This window comes from Hetaerina americana, unplaced genomic scaffold (genome assembly GCF_022747635.1).
Source record: "Hetaerina americana unplaced genomic scaffold, ioHetAmer1.1.p SCAF_1, whole genome shotgun sequence".
In the NCBI taxonomy this organism is placed as follows: Eukaryota; Metazoa; Arthropoda; class Insecta; order Odonata; family Calopterygidae; genus Hetaerina; species Hetaerina americana.
This window is the reverse complement of record NW_027286069.1, coordinates 99,437,922-99,462,517: the sequence shown is the minus strand read 5'-3', so window position 1 is coordinate 99,462,517 and position 24,596 is coordinate 99,437,922. Positions and strand designations below refer to the sequence as shown.

At 40.0% G+C, this 24,596-nt stretch overlaps 1 protein-coding gene across 1 annotated transcript in view; it reads right to left on the bottom strand.

Annotated features, from left to right (window-relative positions):
- The window catches only part of cac (calcium voltage-gated channel subunit cacophony), a 365,313-nt gene that overhangs the window by 132,892 nt on the left and 207,825 nt on the right, over positions 1–24,596 (bottom strand). Inside the window, exon 3 of the mRNA XM_071591274.1 lies at positions 13,901–14,454. Coding sequence (XP_071447375.1) covers positions 13,901–14,454 — 554 coding nt within the window. The remainder of the gene's footprint in view (positions 1–13,900; positions 14,455–24,596) is intronic.

Sequence of the window (24,596 nt, the reverse complement as noted above, 5' to 3'; positions counted from 1 at the left end):
TTTTATTTCGCCGCGCGTGGCACTTTAAGAACCCATTTGCTAATGCTGCTTTGTGGTTTTATAATTACGGACTCGTAAAACGTTATCCTTAGTCCTCTTCACGCCTCTTCCCTCTTTTCTTCCCGCCATTATTTCCGCAATCCCTTCCCACCTCAACTCCTCTCACCACTTTCCCCGCAGTTCATCCCAACCAACGTTCCCGCGCTAACCCTTTATCCTCGTTCCCCTCCATGGATCCCTTCCATAACTTCCCTCCTCCTCGTACTCTCTCTCTCTCTCTCCTCGACACCCTTTCCCTCCGAAATCCTTTCACCAAACCCTTTCCTCAACATCCTCCCCTCCCTCCGTACTTTTCTCACCCCTTCCTATCGCCCCAAAAACTCGCTCCCCTCCTTTCCCCTGTACCGATCTTCGAACGCCCTTCATGCAGTCGGACTCATCTCCTTCCTTCATCCTTTTATTCTTCTCACAAAATATTCATTTTCACGTTTCCTTTCTTGTGCCATTCATTAAGCTCGCACCAATAAACTTAAGAATGTTCACCCTTTCGCTTTCTTAAAAAAAAGTTGCATATAGTTGTTGATGTGGCGGCTCACTTATCCGGCTCGCGCGTTTGTTGTGGGTGTATGTCACGCATACAGGAAACTTGGAAACTAAGGATGAAAACAGGCGTTCCAATTTTGACATTCACCGACCCTTTATTTATTTCTTTACAGCAAAAAAATAGGGCGAAATTTCAACTTAACGAACCCCTCTCCGTAACTAAAACCACCGAACTTAAACTAAAAGAGAACATCCTGACTTGAGACTAAGCAATAATTCTTGCCACATTGGAGTAAACTTGATCGCGACGGAGCTTTTAGATCGCTCACAGTGGAAAAGTACTGTATATAGACCAAGAGTAAATGCTGTTAAAGTAATTGCTGTCTCATCACGGGTTAATAAGGAATTAAGATTCTGTTAGCAGTTATTCGCTTGGATGGACAATTGCATTTTTATCTTCCATTTTAGACTCATTTCTCCCCCTTTGAATTTTTGGTTACGTGCCCACAAAACCCCATTCCACTCACTTTGGCCTATTTATTTCTCCGGTCGTTCTTTCTTTCATTTCATGGCGGGGAATAAATGAACTCAAACATGTAAACGACGGCATAGTTTACTCCACGGTGACCCAGCTCAGTCCCCCATTTTCCCTCCAAGGATCCTTGGAGAGCCACTTCATTGTTTCACTAGGTCTCTGTCTGTTAAATGGATGGCATATCAAACATCTTTAAAGAATAATTTTTTAAGCCAGAAGGAAAAACTGGCAAAACCACCGCTAATGACAATACTAGTCTCAGTATTTGAAGCGACTGATTGTATCGTAAAATCCAAAGGGGTCAAAAGTTTATGAACGTTAAAACGGCAGGTATTTCGAGGGGTAATGTTTGGTAACCCAAAGGTGTCAATAATTATAAGCCGAATTCACAGTATTTTAGCTAAGACAATTCTTGTTAAATCTTTGCGCACAGAAGTAAATATGCCAGAGTGGACCGTCTCATTAAGGATTCTTGCTTGTAAAATCTACGTACATCCCGGTTTTCCGTCCGTTAGATGTCACACATATACCACATTTCTATACTATAGCATAACCTGAACACCACACTCCGCTATTCTTTTTGCTGTTATTGAATTTTACTATTTCTATCTGCGTTCAATTTCCTGGTTTCTCAACAGCAAATATAATTTTAATAGTCTGATTGGGCAATTTCCGGCTTGTACAGGAGCCTAACGTCCTCGCATTCTGGAGAGCACATCCTGATACAAAAAAGAAAACTATAACTAAGCATCAACGTGATAGGATCGTCAGTGTTTTTCGTTCACTTGTGGTAATTTAAAATATTGGGTAAAGTTGACGTAGTACCTACTTCTACTAACATATCTTATGGGGTAATGCGCAACCCAGTTTCCAATGGGTTGTGCAAATGGGCTATGCATGTCAATGGGTTGTTCCAACAATGTCATCGTCATGTGACACCAACAGATGACACTGTTATGCTATGACATGAAACCTTAGGATAGGTAGTGCAATGAAGAATTTTCAGTGGAAACGGATAACAAGATAATTTTATTCAAGATCACCTATTCTACGTACATGTATCTTGGGGACTACTCGACCACCCTCATCTTTCATTTTCTTTCTCTATAATTGATCTTAGCCCGTTCCAGGTACGTGCATCCCTCCTTCTTCCCTTCACTAGGCTCTTCACTCGTTTCGCTCACCTCTTTTCTTCCTACAGCGGACACCCCTTAGCCATTATTAACCCATCCCCGTTCCTCCTTTTTCACGTATCCGTCCACCTCTCCCTTCTCTCCCGCACTCCGCGTCGCCTCCCCGTCCCTCGAGAGAAGTCCCCCTCTTGCCGCCCCCCTTCCGTTGCATCGCATCGCTTTCCAGGCGGTCAACGGGTGAGGCCATTCGCGTCCGCGGGCCGGGTGGGTAAGGAAGACGGGCCGGGGGAAGGGAAAAGGGAAAGCTCGCCGGGGTTGCCCGGCGTCATGGCCACTGTCGTGCACCCAAATGTCGGGCGAGCTGGACAATTTGCCATCCCTTTCTGTGTCGGCGGGTAACACTGCGCACGCAACTTCCTCGTAATGCGCGGGAGACGGGCTTTCACATCCCGGAGATGACTTATCGGGCAAGGGGTCCAGGAGGCGGTAATGGTTGCAAAAACTACCACTCTGTCACCGAGTAAACTTCTCTACCGGCATAACCACTGGTAAATCAAGTGGTTGCTAATTCAAATTTCCATAGGTTGCAGAAATATTGCGCAATCAGAAGCCATGTCATTCCAGGACTCTTACTCCCTTACTCTCTCCACAAATTTGCTCAAAGTTCACTCCATGTTTCCGTCCGCGTGATTCATTTCATTTGACAACTTACACTGAAGTATGTGCATCCAAATTAACTCTCACTTTTAAGAGCCCGCAGAAGGTTTCTGGAGAACATTCACAATGACAATATCTCGATAATGAAATACTTATCTTAGGAATAGTCAATAGACATTTATATTTCGACTCATTATCTTTGACTTTTCCAGACTTATTATTTGCTAAATTTTTTCAGGGTTCTTTTTTAACAGTGAAATTTAATAAAACACAATGACTTAATATGGATATAAACATAAAGCAAAAAATACTCCATTGAAATTTGCGTTTAAAAACGGACTACCGAGTCCGAACGAAACCAACCTTTTACCAGAAAACTGTTAGAAACCACAGACTAACTTGAGATTGACCTGAGTTTTAGTACTTTTTCATTAACCTCCTGCGTGAACTGAGGCCTGAAAATATTTGAACCTGGTCGGTGACCTGGAGCACAAAACCTGGTTCGGGATAAAGTTATTTCATGGCATGCAAACTTTTTAAGCCTTAGAACTTTGATGGTAGGCGTTCGCACGGATTTCATGAAGAGAATATTTTGTCGTTGTATTTCCCGAACATCTTCAAGCATATTTTTGCCAGTTGGCTTTCGAGTACTTCTGCTATCAAATATTGAAGGGAGCCCTGGACAGCTTTTCCCGCCCTTGAGCTTTTCCTCTTGCCCTGGATGCCACATACGTTTCCCTCTCCCATTTCTTACTTTTCCTTCACTCCCATCTCCTATTTCTATTCCCGACCCGACAACCCCCTTAACCCCTAACCACCCATGAGTCCCACCCCTCCCTTCTTTCGATCCGTGAGATCGAATTTTATCGCCATTTATTAGGATCCGGATCGAATTTTTATTCCGAGGCGAGGCGATAAAAACGACCGTCATTTATTTCCCCTTTGCTCTCCTGTATCTTAGCGAAGCTTCGGTTAACCCCTAAATAACCCCTTCTTCTTATTTCTGGGCATTAAATCTTCCGACATCCACCGAGGGACTATATTTCCTTTGGGGGAGCATCTTTTTACGCAAATTTTTAATCCGAGGCTGCGGAGAAGAGTCAGGCTTCGCAGCGTCTTATCGTGGCTTTTATTGACCTACTCCTTGTGGACTTAGCCTAATATAGTATAGCCTCGTGAATTACTTTATTTTTGTGAAAAATTTTATAAAATTTTTTTAACTAAACGAATGAAAATGGGATAGCATAAAATTAATAGGATATTGGTTTGGGAGAAAAGTAAAGGTCGTACTATCTTACATATATTATAAAATTAAAAAAAAATGCTTCTTAGTAGTGGGATATCAAATATTTGAAAAACATGCTTCAAATATTCAAACCGTGTTCGCATTTGTAGATAAACACCTTATATATATTGCAGTATGAGTTACCGAACAATATAATTCACGGAAATTTATACTAGAAGAATTGTTATTCTTAGTACATCTCACAAAGGAGTGAAAATACTCGCGACTAACTCGTCCCGTTTCTTAAAATTCAACATCCAATAGTTTTATGATAAAGGAACATAAAACAATATGTACTTGATTGCAGCTTAACCCATTCAAACCTGCTAATTATTGTGTGCGACCTCATGTAATGATGGGGAGGGAAAGAACAAAGTGGGAGATGTAGAGCGCGTCGGTGGCGGGGAGAGAGGGTGTAGGGCGGTGGAGAGAGGCGGCTGGCAGGAGTCGGGCGGCGATGACTGAGGACCCGGGTCGCCACGGTTACAAAATTCCCTCTAACCTATATCCTTACAACGCGACCTCAATGCCGTGGACTAGTTATGCCAAACCGCCGGGCCACCGATGCAGTCCAAAGTTATGTCGGGAGTCGAGAGAGGAGAGGGTGGCTGAGTGTAAGGGGGCGGGATGGGGTGGCCGGAGTTGGGGGTGAGGAGACCAGCTCCACCGCTCATGACCCGAATAAGCTCCACAGCTCCGCCGTATTCTCCCTCCATCCCCCTCCGCCCCCGGGAGCGGAAAAAATACCCCTCCCGGAGCCCCCTCCATTCCCTCTCCTCCTCCTTAACCTCGGTAGTGCCTCGAGACCACCGCCGCGCGCCGTGTACCACCCATTAATACGAGGGTTTGGGGTCGAAGGTGAGTTTTTGGGGCGGCGGAAGATGAGTCATCAAGATGATACAAGGGAGGGCGACGACGCCTCTCCTCTCCGCCCGCCGTTGACTCAAGACTCTCCTCCAACCCCCCTCGCCCTCGTCCCCCTCCCATCTGCCCCCTTCTACTCATCCCCCACCCCATTTGACACCCCTCCCGCGGTGGTGGTGCAACGGGCGGCAAACGGTGGGGTGGTGCGGGGCGAGGGGGTTAGTGCTATGAGGAGGCAGGCGTGGAGAAGGTGGTATGAGGATGACGGGGGGTCCCGTGGACATGGGCGAAGAGATGTTTGGAGAGAGAAACCCTCTCTCTCTATCCCTCTCTCTCTATCCCTCTATCCCTTTTTCTCTATCCTTCTCCATCTCCCTCTCTCTTCCTCCCTTTCTCCCTCTTGCTCCCCCTCTATTTCTCACTTCCTCCATCAATCTCTCCCTCCCTCTACCCCATCCCTATTCTTCTACTCCCCGAGACACTCAGCTGACTCGGAGGTGCAAGTTCGAAGCCTGGACAAGTGAGTTACCCCACCCCTCTCCCAACCATAAGCGGTTTTTTTCGCCCCTCCATCCCTCGCCCACACCCTCGGCGCCGCTTAGTGCCGTTTTAATTTCCGCCCCGCGAAGGGTCCGCCCCTTGTGCCTCTCTTCTCGTGACCCTTTACGCTCCGGCTATATTCACTCCCCCTCTTCCACCTCCTCCTATTTCAACGACCGCCTCGCCGTTGAGGAGGATATTTTGAGGAGCTTTGTATTTCACAAAAACTTGCACCACACATGCGGCATAATTCTCTGAACGGAGTCGTGGGGGGTATGAGTCTTAAAGTGTTATCGGTTTGAGTTTGTCAGCTTGCCTCTCTAACTCACTCCCTGTTTATTCGTCAAGGGCGTATGGCCTGAGGAACTAAAGAGATATAAAGGGATACCGCTAATCTCGGAAACTGGAATGCATAAAGAAAGGTGAATAAATCTGTCTAAAGAGCTACTTTCAGTTGACTGTAATTAAATAAGGACTAAGGAACGCTGGAAGCATTTGGCTATACACATTGTCGACTTAGAAAAATGAAATATCAAGAAATAATCCAATGAAATTACATCATCAGAGGCCCAATATCCCTTTATTACGAGTACTTGAATGATGATAAAAAAATATCGTAAATCGTAATTAAGATTACGATACGATTAAAACATAAAATATTTTATGTATATTGTGAAAAATTATGCCCCAAAACATAAGTTCTAGAATAATACAAATGAGACGTTAAGGTGAATATTATGGAGAAAAAGATTTTGAGTTGATTTATTTATAGTTTTAGGCATTTTTTTAAATTTTCAACTGTATTGAATTTAAATTTTCAACTGTTATGTATGGTGCACGGTTTTTTCCGGGCTCATAGTCTTCTCTGTGCAACGATATTATTAATGACGTCTTTGTTCTTAAGTTTAAGTTCAGAGGGAGAGATCGTTGAAATGGTTTCTCTAATGCATATGCATTATTTTTTATCCCAAAGCGACGGTTTGTTTTTCTTTCATCAAAACTCCCGCCAAATTAGAGAAAAAATCGTGGAGGTAAGGACGCGGGTCTCCTGGGTGTCCTTTTATTTTTTTCCCGTCTCCCAGTGAGGGAATCTAAGGTTCGTCGACCACCGTGGATGAGTATTAGGACGGTATTGGGGAGTATGGGTGGGGGCGATACTCCTTCCGACCACCAAGGCGTTCGCACCCATCAGCTTACTTTTACTGGCCCCTATGGAAACTCCCCCCTTAGCCCAATCCCTCCTCCTTCGCCGCAACTTCTTGCACCCATCACTCCACCGATGACTTTTCACGAGACATCTCGTTGGTGTTCCGATAAAATGATTTTTTTCAAACACCCTCTTAACTACTACTTTACTATCTTCACAAACAAACACATCCAGCATAACAAACGATCAAAACCTTTACGGGGTGAGTAAATTCTACAGAAGTTTTCGCATTTCTATTTCGTGTAAGCCCTGGCGTAATATAACCCTCGCCACAACAATTAATGGGAGACCAGTCGGATCATGTAAGAGAACTAATGACTCTCACTCAGTCACTTTTTAAGTATACTTGTACGTACACCATCTTCAGATAAAAGAGTACCACTCCGGTTAAATTTCTCTCTTTAATTAATTAAAAAACGCAACGACCTTAGACCAGTGATCTCAAACATGCAAAGTGCAGCGTTTTTGGTGAAAAGATGGTGTTCCTTTTTAAAATGTGATGTGATTCTTTTTAGATGAAGATTTTATAAAAAATATACTTTCTAAAACTAACTGTACCCGGTATCTCAGAGTTTTCCGCGGTTTTATTAAAAATTTACTAAGTTATGGATCAATAGCCGTTTTATAAGTACGCATTTTTGGGGAAGAATATGGATTTTAAGCGTCACACAATTATAAAAAATATTAGTCTTGTTCAAAGCTTTTGAAATGATAAAATTCAATTTATCCACTATCGGAGATCAAAAAGAGTGACGGATGAAAATTATGAAATTAATTGAAGGCTAATTCTCGAAGATTTCATATTAAATACCAAGGTTTGTTTGAGCAGCGTAAACACTTAATAATTATAAAATTAATGGATTAGGTTACCGTGTTTAAAAACGGTACAATGGAAAAAGTTTGACTAAATCGTACCATCGTATGTATAATAAACGAGCGTATACTCGTGCGTATGCTAATTTTTTTTTAAAACAATGAACGTCTATATTATATTCTCATTTTAGATTGCACAAAGTAATGCAAAACTTTAGATACAAAACAATCAGAGGTTTTTATTAACCTTACATTCTTTTTGGCAATTTTTTGCTGGAAGGATAATCGTAAATCAAGCATCGTAGTCCCTCATAGTGTGTCACATTTCCCAATTTTTCCCACGTCAAGGGCAAACTACACGGTCACATGATTTATTTACAGTAGAAAATAGGTGATAGGACGAAGATGACACTTTTTTAGGCTGACCACTCACATTGAAATTATAATTTGAAATAACAAGGCACATAAAAGAGTGTGTTACGGCATGATAATAACTAATGAAAAGAGATCGCCACACCAGTAGAATATAAAGAACTGTCACTTTATAAAAATCAATACAAATGCATAATTAGTATGAACCGAATTAAATTGGCCTTAAATTGGAAGAACACCAGGAATTCAATGAATCCAATGTAATGAGATACTTCACTGGTGATACAGGAAAATCACGAATCTTAAAGTATTTGGGGAGTATTCATTACTCCATATGTCCCACTCATTCGCCCGTAAATGATGTTTTATCAAAGGAAATGTATATGGGGAGAATAGGGAAGAGAAGGGCCCTAAACAAGTGCAAATGCTCTGAACGGAGCCCATACGGGAAAGGGTACATCGACCGACCGTTCCTTCCGCTCCCTTTCTCACCCCTAGCAACCCATCGTTCCTTCCTCAGTACGCACACAAGCACACACGAAACTCTCCACCACACCTCTCTTTACACCGCCCGTCCTCTCTGCCCGGAATCAGTCTTCCCTGCCACCAAACCCCACCCTATTCCCCTCGCTCAAACTCTCGCACCTCCAGCTTTCCGGCTCACTAGCCAATTTCCTCATGTGAGTGAGCGACACCGTAAAAAGAGGCGGCGTTCCGTTCTCGTGTCCCGTGTTCGAACCCTCATGCTATCCAACCCCTTCCTCTTCACTCCGCGATTGGCTATAACCTCCGACCCTCGTTTCTGTCCCAAGTGCATATAAGCCGTGCGCCACAACTCGGCAATATAGGCGTGAACCTCATGTTCAGTAAACCATGAGGGTTATCGAAGGATTTCAAGTCAGTCAAGCGCTAGTAAATGATTGAATAAACGGGGAAGCGATCGTGATCAACACCGGAAAATCCTTTGTGGAGTAATTAATGCTGAAAAAGCTGGTACGCGCATGGAAGGTGTCATGCTGCAAGTCTTACTCACGCCGTTTGAAGACCAAGGAGATGTAGGAATGTCTTTAGATAGCAAAAGGAGTTGTTTTGTGCTCAAAAATTAGGCCAAAGCTTACGTTACGAACAATTCTGCTACGCAATTTAAGGTAGGAAATTACAAATTTAAAGCCGTGATAAAGTTTGCTTAGGTATACCATAATGATATGGTTACTAAAAATGCATCAAGATCAATTAAATTAAGCAATATTTTGGTCTAAAATATTTATGATATAAGAAGTTAAAAAGTTTATGGAAATAATTTTAAGGCACACATTATAATTTTGGAAGTATGATGAGGATTCTTCTTATTTTAGAATCTAGATGAAATTTTAAACTAAAAAATCTCATCCCTCTTAATTATATAGTTACAGGTAAACCTATCATTTTTGATTTGCCAGAAAAGTGTTGTCACTAAAGAATGTATACCGTGTAGATATATACTCCGGAGGTTTCCTGAAAATTCTCAAACTTATTTGTGGGCTTCTGAAGTATGCTGGGAAAATGCAAACGTCTTTTGGCCCATTCATTTGCCTGCTTCCACTTCATACCATCTAGCATGCTCATTCTTTTTCCGCATACTTCTTTTTTGCCAAAAACTCTCTTTGCAATCTCCACCTTCTACTCCGGAATCCGATATCTATCCCCGCAACTTATTTGATTGTTTTCAAAATTTCCCTCAAATTCTCTCTCCCGCATGTTCCTCGTCTTTCTCTCCGAACTGATCCATCCATTATCTTCCAAATGCACATTAAATGATCCGCATTTTATTCTAAAGTCATCTTGTTTCTTATAAGACAAAGGCTCTGAGCCATAAAATACTCCATGTTAACTTATTTACTCATAAGGTAATCGATTTTGCACCTTTGTAAAATGCGCCTTTTACTAACTCAATTCTATCTCAGATGTCCTCACTAGTATGCCTACTTTCTACCAGAATTATCCAAAAAAACTCTTTGCATTATTGTACTGATTATGATAGTATTGCATATAATAATGATTACATATTTAAATAGGACAATAATTAACCTTCTTAATGAGATCCCATTCATTTTGTTGTCTTATTTATTTCCATTCCATGATACCAACATCGATCCCAATGACTTTATCCTCTTGGTTGACTTCCTGAATCCCCATTTATTATTCTTAAAGCCAATTAAAATAATATATGTACATAACCGAGCTCCTACCTTCATTCCTTTCCATGCACTCATGTTTATTTGTCTATCTATTATAAATTCTCACACTACATCTACTTAACTGTGCACCAATTTCTATTCCACAACTGTGCCTTAACGTGTGCAATCTGCGTATCAGTTGCATTATTTTCCAGTGCAGTCCTTTTTAAATTTTTGAAAATGTACTACAAAGCCTTATCATAATACGCGAAGCAAAGGACTATATTTTTCTATAATCCTTTCTTAGTAGAGAGTAAGATGTACATAAGCAGATGCTATAAAATGAAGAATGTTTTTTTTCATAAGTTCAGATAATAAAAAAATATAAATTTTTCAAATGTCATTGAATTGGCTGTGATAATTATACTAAAATCATTAAAAAGATGTGGTACGCAGGTGTATTTAAAGTTGCGTAACGGTTTTTCAAAATCCGGTGAACAATTTTATGGAACGAATCACTGTAATATTTATTAAATCCCTAGTAAGCCGAGTTGAGTGCGGAAGTTGATTTGATGAGTCTAATAGCACCCTCTGAACTGACGCCTTTTGTGAAACCATAACGCAGCCCGCATTACAACTCAGTACATTATTCGGCCTAAATGTACGGGGCTAAGCAACATGGCGTTAGCGCCGGTGCCCCTTGGACGCCAAGCGGGTATCTGTCTGCGTCCTCCATGAAGCCGGGACGAGTTGCCAGGCATAGGAGAGGGAGGAGGCGGGTCTTAAGGAGGGGTGAAGAGTTGGAGAGGAACAAGTAGGGGGAAAGCGGCGAGGAGATACCATAAGAGAGAGAGGGGAACAGGGGCGGAGGTAAGAGAAGGCTGTGTGGGTTCACTCGTACGCGGTTAAAAGATACGTCGCTCGCCCTATATTCACGGGGACTCGTCGATAACTGAAGGTCGATGCTTTTGTGAGGCGCTTACACACGCGTTCGAAAGGGTTCCGTGAAGCTTATCGTAGGAATTAAATCTGTTTGGCCCGCTCCTTAAGTTTCATGCGTAAGTGAAGAGCAAAGAATGTAATCCATCCAAAATAGCCACGGTTGCCAGCCGAGACGGCTCGTACTCACCCAAGCGGTCTGATTGCTCCTGAAAGTGGTTTTCAACAAATTGGTTTTGCATTATAAGAAATGTATTTAATTTCGGGGTACGCGACCACTGAGCCCTTGGTTGTAATGAACTCTTTAAAAGTGATAAAGTAAAATGATATGGAATAAAATATAAATTACATTTGGATTTTGTAAGAAAACAATATTGAAAATATATAATTTTTCGCTAATTTTATCTATTCGTGAATACTTTTTCTCATGATTACTTTATAAAATTAATTATTAATCAAGACGTACATCGTGCCGTGATAGTTCCTTAATAGAGAATAATAAAAAGTGTATGGTAAGTATATAAAAACCTAATAGATAAAAAAATTGAGATAAAAATTTAACTTTCATTGAAAAATAAGTTACATAATCTGAGAAAATTAATTAATCCCTTTATATGCGCAGTAATTGATGGGAGTTTTACTGAATATCTATTTGCACGATTTACAGAAAACACTGAAAGGAGAAAATATTTTTCGAATACAAGTAAAATTTCCTGAAATTAAGGATCAAGGGGCTTGATATTTTTACGATGCTGTAAAATAAAGTTAGCGAGAAAGTTTTATGTCATTGGATGTACAATAAAGTCATCGGTGTATCTTATGTCAGGAGTAAATTTCGGAAATGCGATAGTCAAGGTTCTTCGAATAGAAAAACCTCAGTGGGCCTTACACGTCAGTATAAGTATTATAACAAATTGAGACCCAAATATAAAAAAATCTCAATATCAATAGGATATTTTTTCTAATGAATTAGGACAAACAATGTCTTAAATGGATGGTCTCTACTCAAGATGAAATTTTATGATATTTTTACCATAATACTAACTACCATAAGACTAACACTTTCAGGAAGATTGAATAGTTGAATGAAATCGTATTTCAAAGGTATCCTTGGTCTATTGATTAAATGTATTATGACTAATGCCACACCAATACTCTCATGTGGTATTTAACACCGAAACGTTCATTGAAAACTTTCTCGCCGGTCAGGGGAATCGAACCAGCGACCTTCTCTACAGGCACTTAAGCTACCTCTGGCCTATCATCGCCCCCACTATAAGTTAATTAATTATATAAAGCTTCAAAAGTTTTGAATCGGACAATATAGCTTTGATTATTGCTTAAAATTCCTAATAGTTAGTAAACGTGCTAAACCGTGCTTATCATTAACGCTAATATTGAAGATCTGAATAATCAATTACACGCCTAATGAACTCAGAGCATTCTAAATTACTGTACTGCATAGGAACATAACTTATAGAAATGTAGAATTCGCGCTGCAAGAACATTGTGCAATCTGTATCTTGAATAAAATAAAATGTAAGAAAATAAAAAAACAGTCACATAGTTACCTTAATAATTTATATATTATTAATATGGGCACTATTAACAAAGTAAGTTCTATGCGGTAGAAAATTACGATGGTAGAAGTTAGATTAAATATGAATTTATTTTACGACAATAAAAAAACACAAAAGAATTATTTTTATAATATACTCTTATTAATGAGTTTATGGGTAGAAAAACTACGATAGTAGAAGTTAGATTAAATATGAATTTATTTTACGATATATGATATTGTTAGAAAAATAGAGCAGTAATATTTAAAGGTTAAATAAATCCCCAAAGTTCTTTTGTTAGTTGTATAATTTGCAAGTTCTAATTAATATTAAAGGAACCGCAAAAATATTTTTAAATGTAGTGTTTGGCTTAAAATATACCCCACAAAACATTAGAAAGTTAAGTAACTAAAGAGAACAGAAACAATTGAAATCGACGCTACTGGCAGTAATGTATTCATTTCATGATTTTATAGCCATAAAAGAGAAAAAAACAAAGAATAACATTTTGAGAATCCTATGCGAGAAGGACTAAAATAAATGTTATGTCCGAAAAACATGCTCTCAAACAATTTCATTCCGGCTTTCCTTCAATTATGTCAACAAGTGGCTTATGAGCTTCTCGTTTTATGGCGCTAGGAGTGTTATAATAGGTATTATTACGATTACAGAAGAGACAATAGACACTATTCTCCATTCTAATTCTCAACATGTGAACTGAGTTGCCACCTCAGTTTATATGGCTGACAAGTCTCACGGACCCCAAGTGAGTCATATTATTAATTAATAATATGCATTATAAAGAAATAAAATAATCAACGCTATAATTAAGCGCTTATTTTGAATACACGCAAAAAATAAACCAATTTCACTAGTCATGCATCCATAACAATATTATTTGGGAGCATATTTTCATTCTCAACTCAGCAGACAGTACTCCTATTATCTTCAAGGGACGCACACCTGATTAGATTAATCTAAAGGGTCGTTGATCCCATCAAGATGCTGAGTGCAATAGACCGAACTTCTAAAATGGAATCTTGTTTCTCACAAAGAGCCATGACACAGACTGACAAAGATGCTTCGGAAACATCGAACGCGGGCACTCCTCCTTCCGTCTTTTAGAGATTCTCCTCGTGCCAATGAACTTTCTTACGCAGAGGTAAATAAGGCATCTAGGGCAAAAACATTTACAAGGTGGCAACTCAGTGAGTATTAGAAAGTTGGAATAAAATTTAAATATACTAAAAGAGGCAAAAGCGAAGCAAAGACTTAACGTCAGCTGGAAAAGGATATGGCCACTCGATGATGAACCTCGTGTACCTTCGGATGAGGTTGTCTTCGCTGAGCACGAAGAGGGAAGAGGGGCCTTTGGAGGCCCCCCCAGCCCCCCCGCCTCCCCCGACCATCCCCCCTCCGCCCCCGCCTCCCCAACCCCCTCCTCCTCCTCCCCCTCTTCCCCTTCCTCCTCCGTCTTCGTCTGCTTCGTCCTCCTCCCCGGCCTCCCCCTCCTCCCCCTCCTCCTCCTCCCCCGGGAGGGCTCCCAACCCCGCCCCCCGACTACCTCTCCTGTCTCCGCCTCCGAACCCCGCTGCCCCCCCGCCTCCACCACCGAACGCAGCAGCTGAGCTATCACGATGAGAGGCTTGCGGCCAGAGAGAGGCGCCGCACGGACCTCCTCCAAGGGCCCCCTGATGCAGGCGGCGCCGGGGCTGGCCGTAGGAGAGGCCGGCGAGGAGGGTGGAGGAGGTTCGAGGGGGCGGGAGGAAGGCCCTCTTGGTCCACGGGAACCGCCCGCGGGAGTACTGCTGTTGCTGCTGGAGCTGACTTGCCTGCTGGGCCGCGGCTAGCCTGTGGAAGTGAAAGATGGGAGGCGTCACTATGTCACTCGGGAAAAATATTTGGCAAGCTTGCGATTTTATTTTAACAAAAAAACAAGCCCACCGGAGGTAGGATAGAGAGACAACATGCACATAATGCGAATGAAAACCAGGAACTAACGAATAGCATGCATTTCTTAATATTATCTAGTACCTTGAAACCTCTTGCAATATATAATACTACAACAGTTTAGACCATCAGGTACGTCAATTTGGACTAAAAAAATGAAATAACACGGATATTTCAATAATTATGTAATACTCTGATTGCTGGTGACCTAACGCCGTACGCCATCACGGCGACTTTCATGGTGAAATGTATTTGTGGATGAATACGACTGTTGACTATTTGAAATAAATAAAACCCAGGAACAAAGGCAAGGCACAAAGGAAAAATAAGTTTGTAGATGATTAAAAATTGACGGATAATGCAACATATCGAGGTGGAGTCAAGCAATATTTTCGGCAAACAACCATCATTTGCTTGAGCACATTCATTAGTGAAGGACGGCCTCATAACCAAATAGAATAATTACAAAGTTTTAGGGAATTATAACTTTAGGGCATTAACTGTGGTGAATATAGATTTATATTCAATTGTACTCATATAATGGTAGTCATGCCAGCTATTCTAATCAATGACACAATCACGGAAATGTAAGGGAGGAAGTTACCCTACCAATCTACAAAATCTGGCTTTATAAAAGTACCAAGAACTGCTGGATTTATGCATAAATATTTTGGGGGGTGGGGTAGCGTAGATATCTTTTCCTAGTTAGTGAGTGGTGGATGAATGCAATACCTCTTTTATCTCGCCATATTACGGTGAGTGTTAAGAATTTAGGTGAGAAATTTTAGAAACTTGAAACCGCCACAAAGAAATTCCGTCATCCAAATCCACAAAGTTCTAATATATTCGTCTTTAGTTCTAAAATCCACAGAAATCTCTCGAATATACCTTTTCGAAGTCACAAACTCCTGTCACACATCCTCCCTCCTTTCTTCCCATTTGGCATATGTTCCTCTCCCTATTCGAAGTCCCTTTCTCCCGCTCAAGTCACTTGATACACTTTTCCAATGAGAAAGCATCCCACCATTAAAAAAATATTTTATAAAATACTAATACATGAATTTTCGAGGCAAGATTATAGTTTAAATATCATACAGAACTAATGTCTTTACAGAGGGGTTTGGTGTGGAGCTCATACACCTAATAAATCAAAATTATCTGATAGTATCCTCTCCGATTAGGTATCATACACTGACACGTTTCTATTTTGAAATTTATGGTGACGAAACTATTCGTAAGGACGATACATTTCCCTCAGACCATTAAAATTCTATAGATATGCGCCTATAAAATGACATTGGTTAAACGACTCTTTTAGCAGAGTCATTTGTAAATTGCTAATGTGCCAGTAAGGGATTTTCAAAACTCTAGTTTACTGCTTATGATAGGGTCCGCGTGTTTCTCGGTGCTTTCATAATATCAGTTTTTATCTTCCTTTGAATCATGTCATCAGTGGTTACACCCCAGGTTCAAGTAAGGAAAAACATAAAAATAATGTATTCTTATATATTTTGCATGGGTGGGTTATTAGGAAAGTGTATACCTTATACACAAGGTTTGGATCATATCTGTCATTTGCTTCCTCATCAAAGAAGTTTAGACAGCATCTCTTCTAAAGTAGCACAGGTAAACATACAAATATATTTTAAAAATTCATGAAGAATATGCCTGGAAGTTTACGCGAGGAACGTAACAAAGAAACAAAAAAAACTCAGCAACAATACGTAAAACAATTTAATAATTTTTAAACTTCGAACATCAGCTTTCAAAAAGTCATTATTATTATTCATGTTTTTCATAAGTGAACGCGACATGATTGTGCGTTAGGTTATTTATCCATCGAAAATTTACTCTAATTTGCGTTTTTATTGATAAAAGTAGTTTTATATATACTCTTTCAGGCAATTTCCTTGAAATAATTACTTAATAGTTTTTGTTACTAAATGCAGCTATTTGATTTCCTTATATACCCGATGAAAAAAATGTTCATTACTTTTGCAACTAATGCATTCATATTCTAAATAAATTCAATCTGAATGACTAATATAGAATTAGCAACTTCATAAATAGTAATTCTCAGTGGTCATTGAGCATGAACCTTAACGAGTTGATTTTTACAATTATTTGGGGATTATATGGCTTTACATAAAGGAATATACCTTTTAAACGAAGAGGCAACTTGCTTAGTTTTTGATTTCCGTAGACGTGTGAGAACCAATCGCAGCGGATAAATAAATAATTACCAGTTTTAACTGGTCATATGATAGCTACATTATGCCGTAAACGTGATATGAAGTCATTGTATTGTTTGTAATTTTTTGACTTAGATTCTCTACGCCAGAGAATTAAAAGGTAGCATTAGTATAAGTAGTATTTAACAGTATAGAAATAATGTGTTCCCGAAAGCGCTGTCTGAGCAAGCATTACCTGTAGCGAAACAGAGAAGTAGATAATCGTGTTAAGTCTGGAGTTTGCCAAGGTGTCTATTTTAAGCGTCATAAAGATGAGGACATGTCAAGAAGACGAGAATAATGTAATAAGATGACGTAAGTAGTGATCAGATGAAGACGGGTATCTTTCTACATGGTGATCGGAACAAAAGTGCTGACAGCCTTCAAAAACCCTTAGTGAAGATACTTGAAGAGTTGGATAAGAAAGAGGTGATAATGAGTACGATGGATCTATATTATTTTCGAAAGTGACCCACAGGTAAAAAGCAGATCTATGGGTGCATCTTGTTTCTACTACTAATAATAATTGCTCTTCAATTATAAAGGAAAACCTTTCCCTTAACAAATGTTAAAATGCAATTCTCTAAATTTTTTCAAGTTTCAGACAGCATTTTAGCGTTACAAATGGTACTTAAGTGTATAGAAACGGTTACAAAGAGGTCAATTAATTTTAAAGTACCTACAAAGAGGAAGTCTTTACGTTCAATGGGGAACATTGGTATAGCTATAATAAATTTTATTAGCTATATGAATAACCTAATTACTTAATGTGTCAAGGAGAAATAATACAGCAAGCTACAAAATATTTTTGAGCATCACATAAAACAGCAAATGGGGAAAAACATTTTGTAACTTATTATGTCACATGAACATCTAAGGAATATCAAGATGTGAAATATGCTTAGTTTGGTTTTCTATCAAATATCTTAGCAGTTGCATATTTATTTATAAGTTCGTTTTATATAGTAATACTGATATTTAGGTAAAACATTTTTATGCGTAAAATGTATTCAGCACTCATAATTACATTAATTTAACAAACTAGTTTTTTTGACTACTAATTTTTCTGGATTTATCCTAGAAAATTCATTTTTTACAAGTATATTGATCATAAAGTAAAGGTTATACAATTTATTTTATGAATTTTCAAACAAATCCAACACACATGCGTAAAGGAAAATTAAACAGTAGTGATTATCAAGCAATACATGTATTTAGCGAGAGGAAGGAATAGGTAGGCAGAGTGTCCTTTTTAATTAAAGCTTGTAAAAATTATGCTCACGGAATAATAGTATTTTACAAATAAAAATAAAGGGTAAAAAACGTTGATGTATTAACTTTTAGGGCTACCTATTGATTTGTATTAATATTCTCATTTAATTAAATCATAGAATGTTATATCGTAATTTAAGGTTTGTCCGAAAAAATATTATTTTTTCTATTACATTAAAGGATAAAAGAGTGTTTCGCAAAATCGTCAGGGTTCTTAGTATTTTGCTTTACCGCTTAAATAGGAGAAATTTAATTAAAGTGGGATCTCAGAGAAATAATTTCGAGTGGTGTGCTATTATTTCACACCACTCAGTGCACAAAATATTTTGCATAATAGAAGATGCGGAAATTCTAGTTTAAATGTTTTGATGACAGCCATGAAAAATTTTGCGGAAGCCATTCTCAAATCGGCTATGCCAGGCAAACATTTGGTTTTTTTGAAGTTCTTGAAATTTTTAGCACTTAAGTCTGATTGTACCCTGAAAACCATAAAAACTGTGCCATTTGAGTTATTTTTGCAATGACCTGAAAATCTTGCGTTATAATTGTAATTGTTACCTAAGAGATAAATAATCCCCTCTCATCGATCAAAATTCCCAAATTCTCAGTCTTTTCCTCCGTCTTCTCCGTTAACCATACCCTCTAACACAGCTGTCAAGGTCCAGCCACTTTTGAAAATCTCTTCAAATCGCTTTTTTTTCTTCTAACAACTTCCTTTGCTCGACTACCATATCTAGAACTTCTTCACTCATCTCAAATTCCCTCCTACAAATTCTTTTTCTCTTCAAGTTATTCCTCCTGCATCCTCGGATCTTACAAGATTCCATTCAGATTCATCTCCCCACCGCAAAGAACAAGTTTCGGAAACGCTTTCATATCGCTATAATCATAATTTCTTTCTACTCTTTTTTTTCGTGATCCATCTCAATTCCGTGCGTTTCACGTTGATTCTGCAATGCCAATGCACACAAATTTGATTATTCTTTTGCAACATCAATCCAATGAGACACGGGATACAATGAAATACTTCACCAATAATATAACAGCGGTAATGATATTTACTCGTATAATATCAAATACTTGCAATTAGAAACATGCATTCAGTATTCTGAGAGAATGAAAAATCGATATATTTGTTATAAATGTTGATTTAAATACTTTTAGATTACTGGAAAAATGGCTGAAGTTAAAGTTTAAAGGGTTTGGACAATTTCTAGTCGTCAAATTGATGCTATTGCAATGGATATACGCATTTTTTTGGTTTCTTTCCAGAAATTTGAAATTATCTATCCCATTATCTCTCAACAAATTTTTATTGATCCAACAGTATGATGTGATAAAATGATAGCTGCTTACTCCTTTTCTGCTTAATGTAAGCAAATTATTGTATGCCTTAAAGAACAAATTACAAAACCGTAAATTAGCTTAAATGGCTCATTAGCCGTTTGGTATAGAGCTTCGTGTTATCATCTACTGCCATTCAAATTATTTCCCATTTACTGATACGGGAAGGAATAAATATATAAAGTTTATCTCAGAAGGAAAAAATATTTTTTCGGAGAAAGCGTCCAAGTTATATGTATATAAACGTACAGAAATAGTGGGATGTCATATTTCCTTTCGATGAAAAAATATTATCGGATTTTCATCCTTATGTAATGTATATATAGTTAGTTTTGAATGATTAGGTTTGGATAATTGGAGAAGTTATAGGTTTTGATGGTAAGGAATTCAAATAAATATATTGTTTATAATTCAGATATACGAAAAAATCTTGACATAGAGTAAGTAAAAATTAGAAGAAAGTAAAAAAAATATAAATAAAGTACGCACAACAAAAATAGTGTTTTAGTGAATTACTTGCTTAAAGCAGGCTCGTGAGAGTAGCAGTAATTAATGAAAATTAGAACAATCTATAATTTAGATTAGGGAACGAGAGTGGAATGATAGAAACAATCCAAAGTTTATGACATGTTGACCTTAAAGTCAACAAGCAATTTCAATGCCAGAATTATGTGTTCTACATTTACGTATACACGGTTCGCTGTTTGAAAAAGCCGGAAATTACATCACACCTGGATATTAAACCTGTCCCATTTGCGAGAGAATAATTTAGTCTCAATACAAGCAATTAAATCAAGGCAAGTGAAGCTAATTACAACCAAAATTTAAATGAAATCTGATACAGAATGATAATCAAGATCAAATTGGCCGATGAAATACATGGAGAGGTTCTTTGACGTAAAGTGACAATTAATCGAAATAAATTATAATGACTTAAAATATCCATTGGATTTATTTTTAATGACGGCAGAATTGTCAATGCCATGGCGAAAGAAGAAATTGGCGGAAATATAATTGAGTAAATAAAATTATCAAAACTATTTTCAAAGAGTCACAAATCAGAAATGGGAACACCCATAGGAGATAACAAATTGGAAAGCCATGTTAAATGCGTCAAACGGATCGTCAATATGATCAACCTTTTCCTAGTCAACTTTGCTATAAATCTTAGCTTTATCAATACAATTCGGGAAAAAATGGGTGCTAAAAAGGGCGAGACATTTCATCCGTATCATATGGCCCCATTTAATGCACTAAGAAGTTTAGGCTAAGGAATATTTTCATTTAATATACTAAAAACGCCGAAAAAACATAATTTTATGCCCGTAAAGTTACTTTGTGCTTTTGCAAACCTAATAACGTGGTATAATAAATATACTTTGTTAGTCAAAAGGTCAAAAACCCCATTAGTAAAGCCGTGCACCCAATTTAAATCAGTATGCCCCAAGGAAAATTGCTCTGTGGAAACCACTGACAATGCTTGCAGTTTTGAAATTTGTACAAACAATATAAATCAGGGCACCCAACTCCGGATAAGTCAGCGCGGACAATTAGCATGATGATCACTTCGAATAGTTTCCCGTGGGTTGACGAAACCAAGGTGGCCCGTAATAATCCCCGCTCTCACCGCGGGAAGCATCCCCGTCACCCCGCTCAGTGTTCAACTCACGTATTCGGCGGCGGTCTCCGGCCCTCGCGGTCGCGGGCCGGGCAGGGGACGGGGTTGAGTGAGGAAGGTGAGGGGAAGAGGAGGAGCGGTGGCCGGTAGGGGGAAGAGCGTGCGATGGTCCTCCGGGGGCGGCATCGGCATCGGCCCAAGGGGTGGAGGAGGAGGGCGACGGCGTCGTCTCACGCACGGAACGTTTGACGGCCCACTGTCACGGAAAAACCCACGTTGCGACGGGCACCCCTCCCTCCCATGCGTGAAGGAGGGAGGACGAAGGGCGGGTGTGAGTGAAGAATGGTTGGAGGGGAGTAGGTCGTTGGGAGGAGGGAAGGGGAAGGACGGGGGGCGTGTGCATTGAGTGGGCGACTCCTCTCGCCCCCCTCCACCGGATCAATTAGCCCACTATTACGCCTCAAGGTTACTTGAACACTCCCTCCGAAGTCCGACTCGCGGCACCGCCGTACGCAGGGGGGTCACGTGACCGCAGGGCGCCACCGCCGTCACCACCACTGACGCTGCGTGGCGCTGGTTCGCTCTCAAGCTGATGCGGTGACATTACACCCGATGACTTCCTACCTCAATTCATTTTTCCTCTACTATCTTTTCGTTTTCTCCTCAAGGCGTTTGAAATGTTGGAAATGTTCCGGATCGAGACCGCACTAGAGGTCAGCGCCATTGGAGGAAACGTATGATGACATCATAAAAATCCGTCACTCTCCAATGTCACAATAAGGGAAATAGTCTTTTTGTGGAAAAAATCAAAGAAGATTGGAAAAAACTGGGCATTTTGCGTGGCACAAGAATGCTTAAGAATGTGATAGAGGGTGGGATGACGGACTGGAAATATAGTTAAGGGTGGAAAATATTAGGCATCTGTGACGGAATGAAGGGAGGTAGATAATATTTAGGGTTAAACAAGTTGTCCTCTGTTAGTCCAAGATGTTATGTTATTTAGTCGTGTTTTTTTCAGTGTGCAGCAGCTACGCCATCAATAACGACAAGAATTTTTATATTTTAATTTTATATTTTTATTTAATGGTTTTCCTCCAAGGAGAAAAGGGACAAGGACGAATTTCCTTAGGATTATTATTACAGGCAAACGTCGTGTGTTTATGTGAGAGGGAGGGAAAGAAGAGAGTCCTGGAAATTGGACGATAGAGGAAATAAATCTAGTGCAGTGAAGACCCAATGAACATATAATAGACTGGACAGGGCCGTCGCTGCGATAGCTGTCGGAGAAGGGTCCACAACGAGGACCCCTGTGCACCCATCACCACGAACACTGCCGCCATACACTGTCACCAACAGCCCCGGTTAGGCGATTGTCCCAACGAGAACGCCCCTCGTTGGAGAGGACATCTGACTCTGACGGTCGCGCGCACGCTCTTCTTCCCGAACAAATAGTATCTCCAGGTTCCAAGCACACGTGTTCATGTTGACTGGTTTTCCCAGCTGAATATTAATGAAACCTTCTGCACACCGGGTCCGTACAAAAACCTTTGTGTTAGTCAGGAACATGGGCAACTCGAAAAGGAGGCCAAGAGATTCCGAAAAATGTTGCCGGGATAACGTCCGAAATCAAAGGAAAAGAAAATTTACACTGAAGAATATTTCAAATTATTCATGTAGAGACAATCCGCCCCTAAAATCATCCGAGTCATAGTGATTACGTAAGTGGACAATTTTGTGCACGGTAGGATTCTATTTAGCGACGGTAGAATTCAAGAGAAACTGATGTCGGCGTCAAATACTCTGAACTGTAGACAGCCAGGAATATGAGTACGCAACCTAGTGTTTAATCAGACAGAAAACTACACTAAAAGTTTTCTCCATACGGAATGCCAACAGGGATCTCAACACTCTCCTGGACTTAAACCTGAGTTTTTGACGCTTATAGGCAGTACAATAGTTATCGCACCAATCCGATGACTGCAAACGTAGAAATCACTGAGGCTTATAGTATCAGGGGAAGAAAGGACACGCATTGGGCATACCAAAGCACACGTTAAATTTACGAAGACCAAAGAAATTGTGTGTGAAAATGCCACAAACGGAATACGAATTTGAAAAATTAAGGAATTGGAAGGAGAACGGAGATACATAGGAAGAAAGGCACATATAAAAGAACTGATGGGTGTAATTACCGATATTTGTAGGGAAAAAGATGATGAAAATCGAGTTAAGCTTCCGCGTTCCATTGGTGAAAAAGCAGGTGATTGGTTTAGGGTTCCTCGTTGATATTTCCCCAATTTCAAATGTTTCTTCTCTCGTGCTGGAGATTTACTCGGTGCTGAGAAAGAGGTCAAGTTGACAGCAAATTGTCGCACGTAAGTTGAACGAATCAAACGGACAAGACAAACACGAACGATTGTATTCCCCTCTTGACTGCTCAAAAAATTCCTAATCAGAGGAACTGAAAAAGGAAAATACTGAACTTCTGCCAAGATTGAGATCACATGGTCGCTTAAGAGAGTCACCGTCACCACACTTAAACAAATTCCATTCTTTGCACAGCGACCCGCGAAGAGGAGGAATGCCCGCAAAGGGTTCCCTGATACTACTGGGAGTTGGGCGTACGCCTACGCGGAGATGTTACGATTGCGAGGCGGCGTGGCAGTGGGCTCGGCTGGCGTGTCGTTGACAGTGACGAATCGCGTGGCAAGTATTGGCCTTGTGAAGGGCGCGGAATGGCTTTGCGTCCGTCGGGAGCCGCGGAGAAGTTTCGCACCACTCGGGGAAAGCTCTCGGTGTAAAAAAAGAAAGGCGGGAGTGGGGAGTCGTTCGTCATTTGTCTCTCGGGCCACGTCGTTATTGGTTGTTTTGGCCGGATGTCCCGAAGAGGGAGGGAGGGAGCCAAGTGGGAAGGTCGCGGGAATCCTCCGACTCATTTATGGCAGCTTTTATACCAGCATTACACTGGATACCAACGAAACGTGAGCTCAGCGTCCTTGCCTCGTTTTTTTGTCGTCCTTTCGTTCGCCCGACAGCGGCACCCGGCCTGTTTATTACCATTCGCCGGGAACTCGTCTGTTAACGGCGTGAGGAGATGATGTCACACGCAGAAGACGCAAATGAGTAATTAAATTCGATGCGAAGGGCACTTAATTCGCGGAAGTTCTCCATTAATAATGTTTTTACGCAGCCGTAGCTGAAGATGATGCATATGCTTGCGTTGATCTGTTCCTGTCTACTGCTGCGCTGGAATTATTTAAATTCAGACTTCCGCAACGACGCACGTGGGAGAAGGGTGCAGTAAGATTTGCTTTATTTCCATGGTGATGAGAACAAAGACCACTAAGGCGTATCAACACAGAGAAGTGGGGTTAAAATCAGTGAGGAACTAGGAAGTGGTTCTGGAATTTGTTATTTCTCTATATATTATGAGGTTATTATCATTCTTTAACTACAAATTTGACGGCAATATTTTGTAGAGCGGTAAAATAAAGTTGTTTGAGGGAAATCAAGCCAGCATTCTTCCTTCAAACACTCCTCATCATAGGTTTTAAGTTCACCGAACAATTATACATATC